Source organism: Eubalaena glacialis, chromosome 1 (assembly GCF_028564815.1).
Source record: "Eubalaena glacialis isolate mEubGla1 chromosome 1, mEubGla1.1.hap2.+ XY, whole genome shotgun sequence".
Lineage (NCBI taxonomy): Eukaryota > Metazoa > Chordata > Mammalia > Artiodactyla > Balaenidae > Eubalaena > Eubalaena glacialis.
Window position 1 is genome coordinate 147,848,507 of NC_083716.1, and position 19,310 is coordinate 147,867,816.

At 38.2% G+C, this 19,310-nt stretch overlaps 1 protein-coding gene across 1 annotated transcript in view; it reads left to right on the forward strand.

Moving 5' to 3' along the window:
- Positions 1 to 19,310, forward strand: part of THSD7B (thrombospondin type 1 domain containing 7B) — a 787,061-nt gene that overhangs the window by 657,490 nt on the left and 110,261 nt on the right. Inside the window, exon 15 of the mRNA XM_061199619.1 lies at positions 16,828 to 16,961. Within this exon, the coding sequence (XP_061055602.1) occupies positions 16,828 to 16,961 (134 nt within the window). The remainder of the gene's footprint in view (positions 1 to 16,827; positions 16,962 to 19,310) is intronic.

A 19,310-nucleotide genomic window follows, 5' to 3' on the forward strand; every position in this document is an offset into this window, starting at 1 on the left:
ATTTTTCTGTGACTATTTTTTCATTCAACAGTATACCTTGGACATTTTTTATGCCAGAAAATATGGATTTGTCACATCTTTTAAAATAATCATATTGTATACTAAACATGTACCATGACATGATAGTTGATTTTTGATGAAGATGTTGCATTAGTGTCCTATTGCTGCTATAAGAAATTACCACAAATTTAGTGATAAAATTTAAAACAACATAAATTATCTTACAGTGCAGGAGGTGGAAAGTCCAAAATAAGTCTCACAGGTGTCAGCAGGACTAGTTCCTTCTGGAAGCTCCAAGAGATATTCTGTCTCTTTCCTCTTCCAGTTTCTAGAGGCTGCTGGTATTCATGGCTACGTCAGTCTAACCTCTGCTTCATTTTCATATCACCCTCTGTATCGGACCATTCTGTGATTCTCTGATAAGGACCCTTTTAATTACATCTTGACCACCTCATAATCCAGGATTATCTCTCTATCACAAGATACTTAACCATATCTGCAGAGTCCCTTTTGCTATATAAAGTAACTTTCACTAGCCTCAGGGACTAGGTCATGGTGAAGCTATTGTTCAGCGTAACACAGATGTCAGTGCAATTTAATGAAGAGAAAATAGTCTTTTCAACAAATGGTGCTTCGACAACTGGATATCCACATGCAGAGAATGAGTCTGTACTACTCTCACAGCATATACAAAAATTAACTCAAAATAAATCAAAGACCAAATGTAAGAGCTAAAACTATAAAACTCTTAAAAGAAAACACCAGTATAAATCTTTGTAATCTTAGATCAGGCAGTGGATACCTGAAGTTCAAGCAACCAAAGGGAAAAAAAGGTAATTTGGATTTCAACAAAATTTAAAACTTGTGCAATTCAAAGGACGTAATCGAGAAAGTGCAAACACAACCCACAGAGCGGGAGAAAATATCTGGAAATCATATATTTTATAATGATATAGTATCCAGGATATATAAAGAAATCTTATGACTCAAAAATAAGAAGACAAACAACCTAATTAATCGATGGGCACAGGACTTGAGTAGACATTTCTCCAAAGAAGATATACAAATGACCAGTAAGCACATGAAAAGATGCTCAAATGCTGAACATCAGTATTCATTAGGGAAGTACAAAATGAAACTGCAATGAGATAGCACTTCACACCCACTAAGATGCCTATAATCAAAAAACTGATAATATTTTCTCCCATTCTGAGGGTTGTCTTTTCGTCTTGTTTATGGTTTCCTTTGCTGTGCAAAAGCTTTAAGTTTCATTAGGTCCCATTTGTTTATTTTTTATTTTACTTCCATTACTCTAGGAGGTGGGTCAAAAAAGATCTTGCTGTGATTTATGTCATAGAGTGTTCTGCCTATGTTTTCCCCTAAGAGTTTTATAGTGTCTGGCCTTACAAAACAAAACAAAAAACTGACAATAATAAGTGTTGACAAGAATGTAGAGAGAATAATTGTAACCCTCATGCATTGTTGGTGGAAATGTAAAATGTTGTAGCTATTTTGGAAAACTCATGGACAGTTCCTCAGAAAGGCAAACATAGTTTCCACATGACACAGCAGTTCCACTCCTAGGTAAATAACCAAGAGAACTGAAAATATATATCCACACAGATACTTGTACACAAATGTCCATAGCAGCATTATTCATAAGAGCCAAAAGATGGAAACAACACAAATGTTAATCAACTTGAAAAATGGATAAACAAATCTGGTATATCCATAAAATTGAATGTTATTCATTCATAAACAATAATGAAATACTTATTCATGCTATGACATGGATGAACTTTGAAAAAATTATGCTAAGTTAAAGTAAAAAGACACAAAAGGCTATGTATTATGATTTCATTTATATGAAATGTCCAAATAGGCCAATCCATATAGAGGCAAAAAGCAGATGAGTGGTTGGTGCCAGGGGGACGGGGAAGGAGAGAATGGGTAGTGACTGCTAACAGATAAAGGGTTTCTTTCTGAGGTGAATAAAATATTATAAAGTTAGAGATAATGATGATGGTTGCACAAATTTGTAAATATATTAAAAACTGAATTGTATACTTTAAAAGAGTGAATTTTATAGGATATAAATTATATATCATTTTTTAAATAAAGAAGGAAAGTAGTAGGTGGCAAGCCAAATTTGACCCATGGACATAATTTTCCAACACCAACACAAGAGAAAAGAATTTGTGTCCTCTTTGTCCAGTGTCTAAGGAGATTCTGGGTTTTACATAGTAGAAAATCAGTAAAGGTCTGGTGAATTAAAGCATTAGCAAAAAAGTAAGTACAAGAGGTCTGCTTGCAACTGTTAAAAGCTCCAACTGTTAAAAGCTCCTTAACTGTTGTTATCACATGACATTTATCTTTAATGAAGAATAATTTTCATGATATTCATACTCTTTTCTTTCTATTCCTAATCAATACCTTAATCTCTACCTTGTATGTAGTAACTGATCCCTAAATTGTTAATAGTTTTAAATTAAAACTTTCAGCATAGGGCACTTTTTATGTCTCAGCTATAAAATTAAAGACTTTTCCTTTTTAGAAGGAATCATTTTGTGCTCAAGAGAAATGTCAAAAATTGATGTGACTATGGAATTGTAAATAGTCTTTTGTATCTTTATCAGAAATAATGATATGTCTAGAATGATCCAGGTTGTTTTGCTGGCTTAGCTGTTACTGATTGGGCATCTCTTTTTCTCTTTAAGGTATTAGGTGATGTGGAGGATGAGGAAGGATAAAAATCCAAGACATTTGTCTCTTTCAATCTGTCACATCTCCCAAGTTTTGAGGGTGCAGTGTTAATAACTATTCAAAGTTAATTAGGTTAATGTAGATGAGAGTGCAGGTGTATTTTTGATGAAGAAAATAATGCAGTTGGAATAGATGACCATACAGTTTACTTCCAGCTCCAAAATTTCTTCAACTCCATGCCTCAGTGCTAATCTTACTCAAAACAAACATTACTTCTTATAGTGAACTCTCTCAAACTTTCTAAAGCTCATATACCATTACTGTACTTCTCTTGAGAATAAGTATTAATGTCAGGTTATGAAGAGAAAAGCTAGACCCCAAGAGACCCTTAAGTGAGCTGCCAGGAATCAATGGCGGAACCTGAATCATAACCCCTTTCTCATGGCTCTCTTCATACTCCTCTGCTCACTAGACCACAGATAATCTTTAACACAGTATAAAGGATCACGTCACCCATCACTGAAATGAAGCCACCCCCGCAGAGGAACTCATTATCAACTTAATAGGATCCAACGAAGGAATCCAATAATGGAGGACAGGAATCCAATCCAAGTAAAGTACTTGATGCTGCCCATCTCCTAAATTGCTCTACGGATGCCATGTCATCAATCCAAAGCAGTGTGGTTCCTGCTAAGGAAGACTATTTTAACAGACCTACACACACACACCAAGTGAGATGCCAGCTCAGATCTAGAACCATAAGCCCTATACTTCCTAACATTCAGTTCAACATGCATTTATCGTGAGCCTATTATGGGCCCTGCACATGTCAGATGCTAAGTGCAACATAAGAGATGTGCAAGAGATGGTCCCTGCCTTCAGAGAGATCCAGTGGTCACTGTGAGCCTGGTTCCCTCATACCAGCAGGGTCTGCTTTTAGTTAGCAGACATAGTGAGTCCTGGACGCCTTGAATATTACCTCCCTTCAGGGAAAGAAAAAGTCAGTCAGTCCTTTTAGGAGCTTGTATTTTTCATAAATAATTCAAGGCATCCATGATTGGGATGGGGAAGTGGGGTTACACTGTCCAATTACTATCATCTATATTCAGAGAAATCAAAAATGAAATCAGAGATGAGAGAATTTTGAAATAATAAAATCTAAGAAATATAAATCTCTGAATTCATTTGGATATCTGCTTTGAAATGTTGGGACCAGAGTACAGTTACAAGCAATTAGATTTGAATAATTGATACATAATACTAATGTTCCTGTAAAGTTAATTCAAAGAGGGCACAACTTTTAACTCCAGGTCATACCAGCATCGTGGTTTGGTCTATGTATATTTTTTAGGGACATGCTTAGGAGAATACTTCTGTAGTCATTTGTTCATATTTATACCAATATATATCTATTGAGCACAGAGTATAACCCAGCGACACGGTGTATAAGTTCTCTTATGTGGGGGGTGGAGGTGGAGGAAGGATTGTTTATAGAAAATATGGTATCTGGAAATCTTAGTTCTCAGTAAATATCTCAGGAAAGCTGTCACTGGTTGCACACATGCTATATATTCATGTTTTAGTTTTTTATCGAGTCCAGGTTTGTAGAAAATGGCCCACTTTATGTAAATGGGTTAATTGATCATCCTGTAACGCATTTTAAGAACTTCTTTGTCAAGTTTTTCAAATAACCTGTGTTTTGCAAGTACCCGGGAATAGGCTCATCATTTATGTTGTATATAGTGATAATTGCTTGTTAGACATGACTTCTACTTTACCATCAGCTGTCTTTCCTTTGGTCAAAACAAAATTTACTAAAATGGAGGTCAGGAACAGGTCTGCCTTAAACTAGCATTTTCCTTCAGCAATCATCTTCTGGTTTTATCTTGTGAAGGGCCTAAAAGGTCTGTATCAGTCTTTGTCTCTTCTTCACTTTCTGCGTCAGGGGAAGACTCTTTCCAACAAAATACTCTATTCTGTAAAGAAGCAGCTTTCAATTAGTCCCTAATAAGAGTCTCCAACTGATGAAATTAGGGTGGAAATCAGAGCCAAGATCGCAGTTTATCACCATGTAAGTGAATGGCAGGGATTCCATTAGCCAATCAATCTTGCCTCTCATTTCTGCAAAGGTCAGGCTGTGCCATCCTTGGTTATAAAACATCACTTGTGGCTCTGTTTAACTTTGTCTTAGACACCTCAGGTTTGTTATGGAAGGACTCACACTAAGAGTTCATATTTTAAAAAGCCATTTTGTGCTGTGCGTGGCCTTGTATTTTAACTGGGAGAACTGTTAGGGCACAATGCAGCCTTAGAACTGCTTCCTCATGCATTTATCTGCAGAAGAAAAAGACTACTTTGTGTGTGTGTGTGTGTGTGACACGTAATATCTTTGTGCAAAAAGTCTCTATTTATAATATTTTTTATTTTCTTTCGTTTTTGCCCCAAACTATATAAAAATCGTAATTATCTGTTTTTTTCTTGGGTGAAAAATACACTGTTCTCCTCTCCTGCCTTTTGTGATAGCAGGAGCATTTAGAAATTAGCCAAATTAGGAATGAAGTTTGCAGACTGCAATTCTTATCTCTTTCCTTCTACTAGGCAGAATAAAGGCCATTTTTGATGGCTCCTTCTTTTGTTCTGTTCTCTCTAACTCCCTGATAGACTTTGGAGTAAGTGATAGATGAGAACTAATGCATTTTAGAGTAGGAAAGATTTGTTTGTTGCAATGATTAAGAGACGGTAACATGGTGGGCCCAGAGTTCTCACTGCATGATAGGAAACATGTGAAAAGTCGTTTCTTGCCAATTTGGGGCTTTCCTTTTGGACTTGGTCCTAGAAGCCAGTTTTATGCTTGCCTACTGTGAATATTGGGAAGTTCTAAGCAAACCTCCCAAAGACTAGATTGCTTTTCAGGTCACACATGGTCTCCGATTTAGCCTAACTAATCCAAGATAAGATGAAATAAGATGGTAAAAGTATTATGAAGAAGCTTTCTTGGCAAACATCCAAGTTTCTGCCACTCTGCTCATTAGCAATACCCCCTGGAATTCAGGGCACTGAGGAAGCTGATGCCTTGTCTTCTTTCTTCCAATTCTGTTGGTAAAAAAGAGGAAACTTTAATGCATCACTAGGTTCTAGAATATACTAATCTTAAATGAGTTCAAAAAGTAGCATTAAGGTTTTACTTGTCTCTTTCATTTTCACCACCAAATCTTGGTATCTCTTCTTCCCTGTTATGTTGGAAGCTTTGTGAAAATAGTAGATATAATGATTATTTTTTCATAACCGTAACCGCATATTGGGACCACTTCACCTTTCTCAGTTCTCTCACACATTCCCATCTCATCTTCCTCACATTTAAGATGACTTACGTGTCCCAAACTTCATTTGGAATATCTCTCTTGATATAAATCTCAGAAGTTTTAGTGGCACACGCCCATTATCTACCAATTAAATTCTACCCCATCAAATTTCCCATTTTCTTACCCCAGGTGGCTACAGTCTTCAAGCTTCATCCTGTATGTATCAGGGCCTTGTGTATAGTTTATGAGAATTAGATGTAGATTTTGGTTTGTTTGTTTGCCTGATTGACAAATCTCTCATCTGAAGCAGGTCATTGTAGATTAATCCCAACTAGGACAACCCATCCTTGTCCATTTGTATCTGATAGTTCAGCCACACAAACATAGGATTTCTTTGCCTAAGGAATGTGCAACTTAGATCATACTGCTTCTTTACACAAATACATTTTTTATAATTCAAATTACATTGATTTCCTAGGCATGCTCCAATAGGCTTCTTACATTCGAGTGCAGAGACAGTTGCCTGTATCCTAGAGTAAGGATAGCATGATGCTCTCAACTACTGAGAATGAGTGAGGACTATACAAGACTCTTTCCCAGCAAAGGAAGGTAACGGTTTTCCCCAAAGCCTTCACTTGTGTTGGACACTTACATAATGAGTTGCAAGCCTCGGGCTTAAATCCCTTCTCCTCCCTTTCTTGATAAACCTCAAACAATACCATATACCTTTCTGACTTATCCTTTGGGCATCTGTTTGTGAGAACTGAGATCTGCTAATCTCTGCTTTAGCACTGCCTTATACCTGTAACTTGTAAAACTTTTGTTACCTGCCAGAAGCCAAAGTAGTCTCTGTTTCAGACTCTCTTTTGTATTGCAACAAAGAAAGTTTTCCTTTCTCACCTGATTTCTGGTGGTCATATTCTGGACCCAGACTTACTTTGTCTGTATCTGTCTCTCTATCTATCTATCTAATCTGTGCACTAGACCTCTAGACAGCATCTTATAGATGCTAAGAGCAGAAAGGTTCTTTCACTGGTCAGGTTTCCATGGTGCAATCCAGCCCCCTCTGAGACATGTAACTCTTTTTAATTTTATGGTGGTAAGAACACTTAACATAAGCTAGCCCTTCCCCCTTAACAGATTTTAAGTGTATAATACAGTATTGTTATCCATAGGCAGTACTGTACAGCAGATCTCCAGAACTTTTCATGTGAAATTTTGTGCCCATTGATTAGCAATTCCCTGTTTTTCCCTCCCTGCGGCCCCTGACAACCACCATCCTATTCTTTGCTTCAGTGAGTTTGACTGTCTGATATACCTCATATATGTATATTCATACAGTATTTATCCTTATGTGATTGGCTTATTTTGCATAATATCCTCAAGATTCATCCATAACCTCTTTTCTGAAGGGTTACGTGTTCAGCTCTTCCAAAGTTTTCTGGAAGTATCGATCATAGCTGGCATGGGATTGCTTTTGTTTTTTTTTGTTTTTGTTTTTTTCCACTTCAGCTTGACTGATAACTGCAGTCTGTTCTATGAAAATCCAAAGCGCCACCGTGACAGTAGTCCCTGATATACTGTGAGCAATCTACAAAATTCCATCTGCTTTCATATCACAGCATGGCAGTGGGCAGCATCTCCCAGGGGACTGGAGAAGGCAATCCAGACTCTGGAGTGAGTTTCCCTCTCTCATTCTGTTGGTTATGATTGTTTACACTGCTGTGGTACAGAGAGTGGGCTTTATAGTTCAACTTGCCCCAGGTTGCCTGGGTCAGTATGCTCCGCCAGTTCTGTATCACATACCAGGCACAGAGGGATTCTGCTTAGTGCTCATGTGTGTGCGCGCGCATACACCTTACTGTAGAATATCCTGTGCTTCATGGGATCTGCACAACGACAACTTTTGTTGCTGATGTCCCTTACCACGTAGTCCACCTTAAGACCATGGTTTATTTTTATAGTTGCTTAAATGTCACAAACAAGAAATGTAAATCTGCCAAAGGGGAAATATAATGCTATGCATTAAAAAAACTAAGGCGTTTCTGCTTATTCACCATTATAAATAATCGACATTACATCAGCACAGATTACTGAGCTTAACCATGGCCTTTTGGATGAGGGCTTTGTGGTTCTCCTCTTTTAAATACCCTCTGTAATGGGTGGCCCGTGTGTGACATCCTTGAATGGAAAGGAAACATGGGGAAGGGGAAGAAGTACATGCCTGGCTTGAGGGCACATTTACTCAATCTCAGTACCCAGCTCTCCCACCTCCCACCCCTCCACCCCCTGCCATGGGGGGAGGAAAATAAGACTATGTGGATGGTAGAGACAGTTTAGCTGTGCATGGGTGTTGGTCTTGATAATGAGGACCCTGTGCTTAAAAGGCCAGCAGTGATATTCAGACCAGAGGGAAGGGGTAAGTGTTACAGACCACTGGGAAATAAAAAGTAAAGAATCTGGAGGTTAGAACTTCTCAGGAAAATTTTATTTCAATATTCACTTTTAGAAAGAGGGCTGCTCTATATAACATCTTTTATCAAAATATAAACAATGTAGGGCATAGCCTCCTTTTCAGTTTATTTATTCTCTTCTTTACATGTAAAGGCAGTGGTTCCCTGAGTGTTTGATACGAGGACCTTGTGCTCTTAGTCAGCCTGGGTTGAGAAAATTCCTAATGAGTGATTTCAAATTCAGCAGTTCCTTCAAATGAAATTAAAACTTTAAAATCACATTCCCTGCCTTCATTTGACAAGTGGTGGGACTAACATTTATGAGATTATATTATTCATTGAGACTACAGACAAGGTTTGGAACGAGAATGCATTCACGGGCCCCTTGCAACAATGCGACAGTTCTCCGGGTCTGCAAGCTTGGAAACCACTATTCTTAGGAGATAGGGAATGAAACTACCATGGTCATTATTTTAATAAACTTCCCATTGGCTTTAAAGTTCAACACTTTATTTGTCAATAAATCTTGCAAATAAAACTCATTCAGCATTATTAAGTTCATTTTTAGATTTTTTTAACATCAAAATTGAAAAGAAAATATATAATGCATGTTTAAAACCAATGGTGAGGGCTTCCTGGGTGGCGCAGTGGTTAAGAATCCGCCTGCCAATGCAGGGAACACTGGTTCGAGCCCTGGTCCGGGAAGATCCTGCATGCCGTGGAGCAACTAAGCCCGTGCGCCACAACTACTGAGCCTGTGCTCTAGAGCCTGCGAGCCACAACTACTGAGCCTGTGTGCCACAACTACTAAAGCCCATGTGCCTAGAGCCCGTGCTCTGCAACAGGAGAAGCCACGACAATGAGAAGCCCCTGCTCACTGCAACAAAGACCCAACGCAGCCAAAAAAATTAAATAAATAAATAAATAAATAAATAAATGAAATGGTGAATCTTACATACCAGGGATGATGGTAAGCTCAGAGAATTCTCAGGAAGCGAAGGAGGTAGTGTGGGAAAACATCTGGGAAGAGGAGGTTAGCCAGGGCCTCAGACTTGAACGTCTGGGCTAAAACTGACAGTTACCCACACCCTATATTATGGATCACCAGACTCCAGATCTCCAGAAAATCCTGACTCCAAGTGCTGCCCTTTTGAGCAACTCATAGCACAAAATGACAGGCATAAAGATTTTCCCACAGATACCAATTTAAAACCATTCGTGGAATATTGTTTTAACCCATCATCTTCACACAAAGAGTTGCAAACATTCAAAAGACACAGGCCTAATCTTGCTTTAAATTTGCAAGTTTTCTGAGACAGTTTTTGGATTTTTGAAATTGTGAAAAGAGATTCCATACCTAAAGACTAGGAATGAATTGCTTAGGCAATATTATTTTCTACATAAAGTAATATGCATCATTTACTGTATAGACATCTTTGAATATTCAGCTCTTGGTTTTCCTTTTTCAGTAATTTATAAATGTTAGCATTATCTTCATCATTGAAAAGATATTGACTGGCTCTCGAAGCATGGTGATGTTCTTGTACAAGCTAAACAGACAGAGCCTGTGAACTCTTGGCATCACCAGGGTGGGATTCTCAAATAATCTCAGTTTGAGCACCAGCCTCGTTATTTATAAGCCATAAATGACTAACTTAGCTTCTTCAAATTTCAGTTATTTTTACCTGTAAATAGGGATCACACCAACATTTTCTAACTCAAATGATTGTGCTGGTCAAGACCTAAGACATGGAATGTCTTGTATAAGCCATTAAGATCCACAGAGTGTTATTGTGTTACCATTGATGACCAAGGACTAGTGATGGATGGGCTCATTGTAAAGCATGCGGCTGCAGTTGCATTAGGACTGAACTTTTTAGCGTTGCATATACACACTACATTGTACACAAACAAATTATAAAGACATGATGAACAAAAATGGAACCAAAAGATTATTTGTGTAAATGTGATAATTTCCAGCCAGTCAGACAAGTTGTAATGGAGGAGAGCATAACTTCACGGCTGATTGAATAAGAAAAGGGACAGAATTTGGTAAGTTGAGGGAAGGTGTAGCCTAGAGGACCCTTCTGAAAGGAAAGTGTAAACCCTGGAAGAAGAAGAAAGTATAGACCAGCAGAAAAGGACTAGCAGGGAAGTTCTTTGAATTAAGGGATGAGAATCGTAGACCTAATCAGAGGCAAATTTGTGTACTTTTGGCTGAGAACTCACAACCTTTTGCGGGAGAAGGAAGCCTGTAGTGCTTTACGGATCATACCACTCCTAGAGACCATTTCCTCTCACATTCCAATGGGACAGACCCTGGCTCTGACTTGCAGGACTCTCTAGTCCCAATTGGACCTTTGAACTCATGTTCAAGTTCCAAGTAGCACAGTGCCCAGCATGGAGGTCTCAAGCCTGAAGTTTTCTACCTGGGTCTTGACTGGCAGCTTCACTGGAGCAAAAATTTATTCTATAGAAAATTGGAGGCCATGTCTTCTCCTTTCTTTCTTTCTTTCTTTTTTTTTTAAATTGTGGTTGTTGTTGGATTATTTGCTTTATTTGAGCCCTTGAACCCTAAGACTCTGATATACAATAATGATACCTGCTGAACCCCAATGAGACCCTGCTTCCAAGTTTATACCAGTCAGTCCATAGGTGGAGAGTAATTTCAGAAAACAGTCCTTAATTAAATTGATCAGTTACAGTGAGCAAAGGCTTATTTAATAAATATTAAAAGACTGACTGAATGAGTTTCTTATATGACTCTGGAACTACAAAATTATAAAAACACAATTCCCTCCTTTATCAAAAATAAGGTGACCATATGTGCATGGGTTTATCTCTGGGCTTTCTATCCTGTTCCATTGATCTATATTTCTTTCTTTGTGCCAGTACCATACTGTCTTGATTACTGGAGCTTTGTAGTATAATCTGAAGTCAGGGAGCCTGATTCCTCTAGCTCCATTTTTCTTTCTCAAGATTACTTTGGCTATTCGGGGTCTTTTGTGTTTCCATACAAATTGTAAAATTTTTTGTTCTAGTTCTGTGAAGAATGCCATTGGTAGTTTGATAGGGATTGCATTGAATCTGTAGATTGCTTTGGGTAGTATAGTCATTTTCACAATGTTGTTTCTTCCAATCCAAGAACATGGTATATCTCTCCATCTATTTGTATCATCTTTTATTTCTTTCATCAGTGTCTTATAGTTTTCTGCATACAGGTCTTTTGTCTCCTTAGGTAGATTTATTCCTAGGTATTTTATTGTTTTTGTTGCAATGGTAAATGGGAGTGTTTCCTTAATTTCTCTTGGAAGGTGTGGAAACCTAAGTTGATGTTATAAAATGTTATTTCCTTGGGTCTGTAGCAATACACCCCTTCCCCCATCTGGTGTCATAGGGATGTCTTGCTGGTCCAGCTGCCCACTCTCTCTAATATACATCGATCAGGATTGCACACACGTACTGCAATCCATTGGTAGTGGCTGCCTGGCCTTTAGTGTAGGAAAAGACGCTGAAAAAGAACACTATACGTGACTAGTAATGTCTGCCATGGGCACAGGCATGAAGAATGAAATTAGAACACTCCCTAACACCATACACAAAAATAAACTCAAAATGGATTAAAGAACTAAATGTAAAGCCAGACATTATAAAACTCTTAGAGGAAAACATAGGTAGAACACTCTATGACATAAATCACAGCAAGATCCTTTTTGACCCACCTCCTAGAGAAATGAAAGTAAAAACAAAAATAAACAAATGGGACCTAATGAAACTTAAAAGCTTTTGCACAGCAAAGGAAACCATAAACAAGACCAAAAGACAACCCTCAGAATGGGAGAAAATATTTGCAAATGAAGCAACTGACAAAGGATTAATCTCCAAAATTTACAAGCAGCTCATGCAGCTCAATATCAAAAAAACAAACAACCCAATCGAAAAATGGGCAGAAGACCTAAATAGACATTTCTGCAAAGAAGATATACAGATTGCCAACAAACACATGAAAGAATGCTCAACATCACTAATCATTAGAGAAATGCAAATCAAAACTACAATGAGGTATCACCTCACACCAGTCAGAATGGCCATCATCACAAAATCTACAAACAATAAATGCTGGAGAGGGTGTGGAGAAAAGGGAACCCTCCTGCACTGTTGGTGGGAATGTAAATTGATACAGCCACTATGGAGAACAGTATGGAGGTTCCTTAAAAAACGAAAAATAGAACTACCATACGACCCAGCAATCCCACTACTGGGCATATGCCCTAAGAAAACCATAATTCAAAAAGAGTCATGTACCACAATGTTCATTGCAACTCTATTTACAATAGCCAGGACATGGAAGCAACCTAAGTGTCCATCGACAGATGAATGGATAAAGAGATTTGGCACATATATACAATGGAATATTACTCAGCCATAAAAAGAAACGAAATTGAGTTATTTGTAGTGAGGTGGATGGACCTAGAGTCTGTCATACAGACTGAAGTCAGAAAGAGAAAAACAAATACCGTATGCTAACACATATATATGGAATCTAAAAAAAATGGTTCTGAAGAACCTAGGAGCAAGACAGGAATAAAGACGCAGATGTAGAGAATGGACTTGAGGACATGGGGAGGGGGAAGGGTAAGCTGGGACGAAGTGAGAGAGTGGCATGGACTTATATATACTACCAAGTGTAAAATAGATAAATAGATAGCTAGTGGGAAGCAGCCGCATAGCACAGGGAGATCAGCTCATTGATTTGTGACCACCTAGACAGGTGGGAGGGAGACGCAAGAGGGAGGAGATATGGGGATATATGTATATGTATGGCTGATTCACTTTGTTATAAAGCAGAAACTAACACAGCATTGTAAAGCAATTATACTCCAATAAAGATGTTAAAAACATCTTTTAAAAAACACAATTCCCAAATAAAGAAGTAATAAATAGGACTCATTACCAGGAGAATGAAATGTTACTTCTCTCAGAGGATTTAGATTTTTCAGTGGCATTTCTTAGCATCGGTGGCCCTGTTAAACCCTGTTATTTTCTTCCTAGTTTGTGCCATTTAGAAATGATTTTCATTTAACTTTCCCATGGCTCATTTCTCTCCTTCAGAACATTTCCGCATGATTCCCTGATAAAGTCCATGCTTTAACACATTTCCATTATGAAACTATAATAAGCACCAACCAAATAGCAATATGAAATAGCCAGAACATAAAGGACTGACATGAGAAGAAATTGGGCATCTGGGTAGTAAATTTTTATTCTTGAAGGCCTGCTGCCTTTTTGCCTCTTGTGGGTGTTTTTGATCCTCTAGGTAAGATTCCTTGCCTGATGAACAAGGTCTCTAAACAAACAACTCTCACAATTCTTTAGGGACAGCCTTTCTTTCCCATAACAAAAATCGTCAGGCAGCACCTTTTGCTAATGTAATGATGGCTATTCTTCAGCAAAGCCCCATAATGGAAAGAAAAGGATTTCATTTTTGTTCCCTCTTATTGTCCTTTGAGCTTTGTAAAACACCCCTTATACATTCCATTTATGAGCCTGTTTTCTCTAGAAAATTAAGTGAGGGTCATTTAGCAATCTGTGCCCCTTCAAAAATTAGTTTCAATTCAACTAATACTGATCGGGCATCACCCCCTCCTCCGAATGTTTTACAAAATGCAGACATCGTAGAAGCATAGTCCCTGCCTTCCTAAGACTCACAAGTTTTGTTCAGGTAGTCATATAAACAGACACTGATAATCCGGGTCTGCCTTTGGTTAAAACCAGAAGCGTATTTATGAGTAGAGGGTTCAAATTGTGTTTCTCTTGGCATATTCTTTCAGTATGATTTACAGTACAAAGGAGACATTAAGACTAAAGTTAGAAAAAAAGCTCAAGTAGATGAGAGAATAGGAGACACATAGACAGGAGTCAAGGTGATGACTTCATTGAATGTGTTTGCTCCCCAAGCTCCACACAGTGTGGCCCTAGTTGCCACCACTGGCCCAGCCTTGCGCATGGCACCTGACATTATAACCTGGCTACAGATCTGCTTAAGATTGAAACTCTCACTGAGTACCAAAGACATGCCAACTGGAGTCATGGGAAAGGCCTTGTGGAAGTGGTGGGATTCACTTGGACTTTGAATGAAGGTAGGGATTTGTCAGCCAGAAGTGACAGTATAAGCAATATTAAAATGGCAGACACATTGGGGAAAAAATCAGGTAAATCCATGTGATGGAGAATCTTCTTCAAGAGGTCCCGTTTTTTACACCATTATTCAAGAAGGTGGGTCAACATCTCCCTACACAGACCTACTCCCTGCCTTCCAATAGCTTGGTGATGAGGTTAGCGGACCCTGCTACAGATGTAGATCACTGGATCATAGAGAATAAAAACAGTAAACCAATACATGACCAGGTGTTCAATTGTGTATATCAAAGGTACATGCAACTAAACAGTTTTTCATTTTCCATCTGACCTTGGGGCTTTATACGGGAGGGAGGGTGAAAGTGTAAGCTCTGCTTAGTATTGAGAGCTTTAGAAAAATAGGTCCATCTCAGAGTCTATCCTATCCATTTGCTCCCAAATTCATGCATAAGCTGTGGGGAAAATTACTTTTCTAATTAATTTCTTCATCTCCCCCATTTGTGCAAAGTGCTTTAGCAGACTTTCTTATATCTCATAGGAAAGCCAAAAAGCTTTCTTTAAATTGTCTGATACATATTGAAGAGTTTATAGAACAAACCTGTAAATTCAGTGAAAGCTTAGTTTCCATAGTGAAGCTGGGTCAGCTAAACCCTCAACTGTCATCAGCTTAGTTCCCTGGTGTCTCTTAGATTTGGGTCACATCTTTTCATTTTTATAGATTTTTTTCTCTTACCTCTATGAGTTTTAGGGGGCAGACTTTTTTCCTTTCCAAGTTATTACTTCCTTATTCTAATGTAGGCACTGCTTCTGACCCTTTCATTCCATTCTTGTCAGCATTCACAGCATGAAATGTGATTCTTTTATTACTTAATGCCTTCCTTTCCTCACACCCATTTCCACTTCTATTTTCCTATCTCCTTTCATTTTGCCCTCACATATTTTTCACTTTGCGGTTTCCCTTATTGTTGTATGCTTTACATGAGAGAGCCAAATCGAACCCCACAGTTAAAAATAGTTTCTGACATTATTTGTGATTCCTAAGATGTAGTCTCGCCAATAACCTTTTCTCATCTGATTTCCATCTCACAAGCTGACAGTACTCCAATCTTGTTTTCTGGTTATCCCATTATATAGTGCTTTCCCTTGCATTTAGTGGAAACTTGCAAGTAATGGTTCTGTTTGGATAGCACAGCCTAGTCATCATTTACAATTTTATGGAATTGGAAAGGCAAGGGGAGGAAAGACATGGGGCTTAAGTTCTTGTTTAAAAGGAAAAGCACTACTTAACTATTTTGGTAATAGGTTGAATCACTACTCATCAGCATGCTACACTAGAGCCATCTTTGTGATCTAGAGTAACATATCATATGACACAACAATTTTTTTTCTTACCAAGGGAGAACACTGTGTTCACTATTGAGGAGTAATGCCTTTTAAATTCAGTCTTGAAGAGGCAAACTCAATTGACCACCCAATGGTATAAAATTTCAGGAGAAAATCATCACAAATAAATGCATAGGAAGTAACCTAAGAATTCATGGACTGTATTTATTGTTTCTACTATAAATCTATATATATTCACAGTCAGTAATCATGCACAGCCTCTAACATGTGTGTGTTTGTCTTGTGTATGTGTGTGTCTGTGTGTTTTAGCTATGCTCTGAAAACATCCTACACATCGCTAAATTCATATAAATCCACAATGCCCAGAAGGCTAAATGATTGCCTATTAGCATTGATCATTTGGGGACATAAAAAGAAATTTCTAGTGCAAATAATACCACTTTCCTTTTGCATTCTAAGAACCTTATATTCAAGAGTAAATTTGCCTTACCTCTATTTGTGTCAATTGACATCGTAAAGTACATCTGAGAATACAGTATACCATATAATTGAGAGCTGGACCATCTTAATAGATGCTGTGTGAGCTCTTTGAGGAAATGAAAAGGTAACGGAATTCCTGTTCTTGGCGGTAGGTAACGACTGTCCTTTGTTCTCTTCTGCAAAGGCATGCCATCATATTCTATTTGATTTCCCCTGTATGTTTCTTTAGGTAAGTCAGTAATTTCAGAGAAGCCAAATATATCTTGCTTTTCGGGGACGCAATTTGGCTATTGGGGCCAGAGTATAGTTCTTGGGTTCTGTTCAGCCGACTTTACTAAAAGATAGGCTATTTTTCCATAACTTGGATAGTGCCACATAATTTTCTTTTCCTTTCCTGTTCTTGACAGGTACACGAGGCAGTCCCGTGTTACAGTGAGTGCAATCAGTATTCCTGGGTTGTAGAACACTGGTCTCCATGCAAAATCCACAATGAGCTGAGGTCCCTGCGCTGTGGAGGAGGAATGCAATCTAGGAAAATCAGGTGCGTGGAAATGGAGACACTGGGGAAATGTGGCAGTGGAATTTATATATTTTTATAAAAACAACAGTGTTGCTTATCCAAGTACGCTCTGATTTTCACACAATATCCTCTGGCTTTTGGTCATCTTTAAGTATCCCTGGAAGTATATGTGCCTTGAGCTGCCATGTATATTGTGGGATTCCATCTACATTGCAGCCACAATCCTTAACATTTCCTGCAAATGACATCAGTGGAAAAACCAACTGTATGGGGCAGGCCCGCATCCCTGCAGGGATACATGGCCATCACTGCTAACAAATTAGGTGATTCTGACTGTGATGCCATGTCTCTCTTTTGCTCTGTGTTAGTATAATTGATGGGCATTATCTTAATTTTGGATGTCAGTACATTGAAAGGTCAATTTAAGGCCTTTAATAATTTCCACTATTAGCCTTGGAAACTAATATGAGAATACCTATGAACAGTAGTGATATATTTTAATATAAAAAGAACACAGCTCTGAAAGAATGTAGTGAACGCTCAGTTACTTACTGAGGGAGTTTGTTTAACATTTTTGTTTGGTAAATATAGCAGTGGTGCAAAGGAAACAGTTGGCCTGAGTTCATCGAAAAAGTCTATTTAGAAATGATTTGGGAAGAAAGAAGGATAATTTTATTACCAACTGAGGAAAATAGCAATAAATGTTAGAGAATGAATAAGCAAAAGCCAAAATATTAATCATAAACAATGATGTAGTATGTAAAATCAAGAAGAAAACCCAGTGTGGTCAACTATTCAGTTGCATGAGCATAGTGTATCATTTTGCTAGATTTAGGAAGCTCCATTTCAAGTGGACACATGGTGCCCAAAGCAGGTAACTCCCTATCAAGTTATCTATGAAGTCAGTTGCCAAGGCAGAGCTTACTTCTATGTGTTTATTGTTATTCAACACCAGTGAACTTACTTGATTCAGTAATTCAATACCCACCAATTCTGAGACTTACCTAGTCCCAGTGTTGCAAAATCACTGGTAAGCATGTTGGAAGAAATAGCTGCTAGCACAATTATAGAGGTGCTCCTGATCACCAACCCAGGCAAAGGGCTAATAGGCAAATTGTCTTTCCTTCCCTTTGTTCACTGCCTGTTCCCCTGGGAGCTAGTTGCTCAGGCTGCCACAAACTTGGGCGTCTACCTCTTTTTCTTCAAAATCTGTGTCTCTTATGTCCTATTTTCTCATGGCTTTGAGAAATGATTGACCAGGCTAGCTTATCAAGTAATATGTGTAAATGAGCTGTGGCACTTCTCACTCTCATCCCAGCCCAGCCTCTTAGCAGTATTAAAGCAAAGTCTCAGGAGAGAAAGGAAAGCTTTAAGAGAATAAATTGCTAGTGGCAGAATTGTGGCAGGTTGATTGAGGAAAAACACACTTGAACAAGAGGGCCTTTAAGCCATACCTCTCAGCTCAAATGGATGAAGCCTGACATAATAAAAATAACACAACTACTAGATATGTGTTATGGGCTAAATTGTGTCCCCCACCCCCCCCAAATCTACGTATTGAAGTCCTAACCCGCAGTACCTCAAAATGTGGCTGTATTTGGAGACGGTCTTTAAAGAGGTAATTAATGTTAAATGAGATCATTGGGACAGGCTCTAATCCAATCTGACTGATGTCCTTATAAGAAGAGGAGATAGATTTTCACCATGTGAAAATACAGGTAGAAGGTGGCTATCTACAAGTCAAAGGAGAGAGCCCTCAGAAGAAACCAACCCTGCCAACACCTTGATCTCAGACTTTCAGCCTCAAGCCTTACATGTATGTTATTTAAGCCACCCAGTCTGTGATATTTTGTTATGGCAACCCTAGCTAACTAATGCAAACTCACTGTGTTACATACTTTATATATATGTGAAGCAGGTTTTCCAGACATCTTGCATTCCAAACCATTATTGGCCTTAATAAAATGGTGTTATAATGAATGAAACAGTTTATCCGTTTATCTTTCATGAAACCTCCAAACTAGAGGACATCTTCATGGTTCATACATGACAGCAATCATTTATGAATTCAAAAAATATTTATGAATATTTGCCTTCTATGTATCAGGCACTGTTCTAGGCACTGGGGATACAAAAGTGAACAAAACAAGTTACTGTCCTCAAAGAACTTAGAGCAGCAGAGAAAAAAATAAATGCATAAAATACTATATAATGGAATGTCTTTGCTATGAAATGCCAAGAAGAAAAATAAAATTGGTTTGGTGTGATGGAGGCTACTATTTTGGAGAGGCTGGTCAGCAAAATATTTAAGCAGAGACCTGAAAAATGTGAGAGACTTGAATGAATGTAAAGATCTATATTAAGAAAATT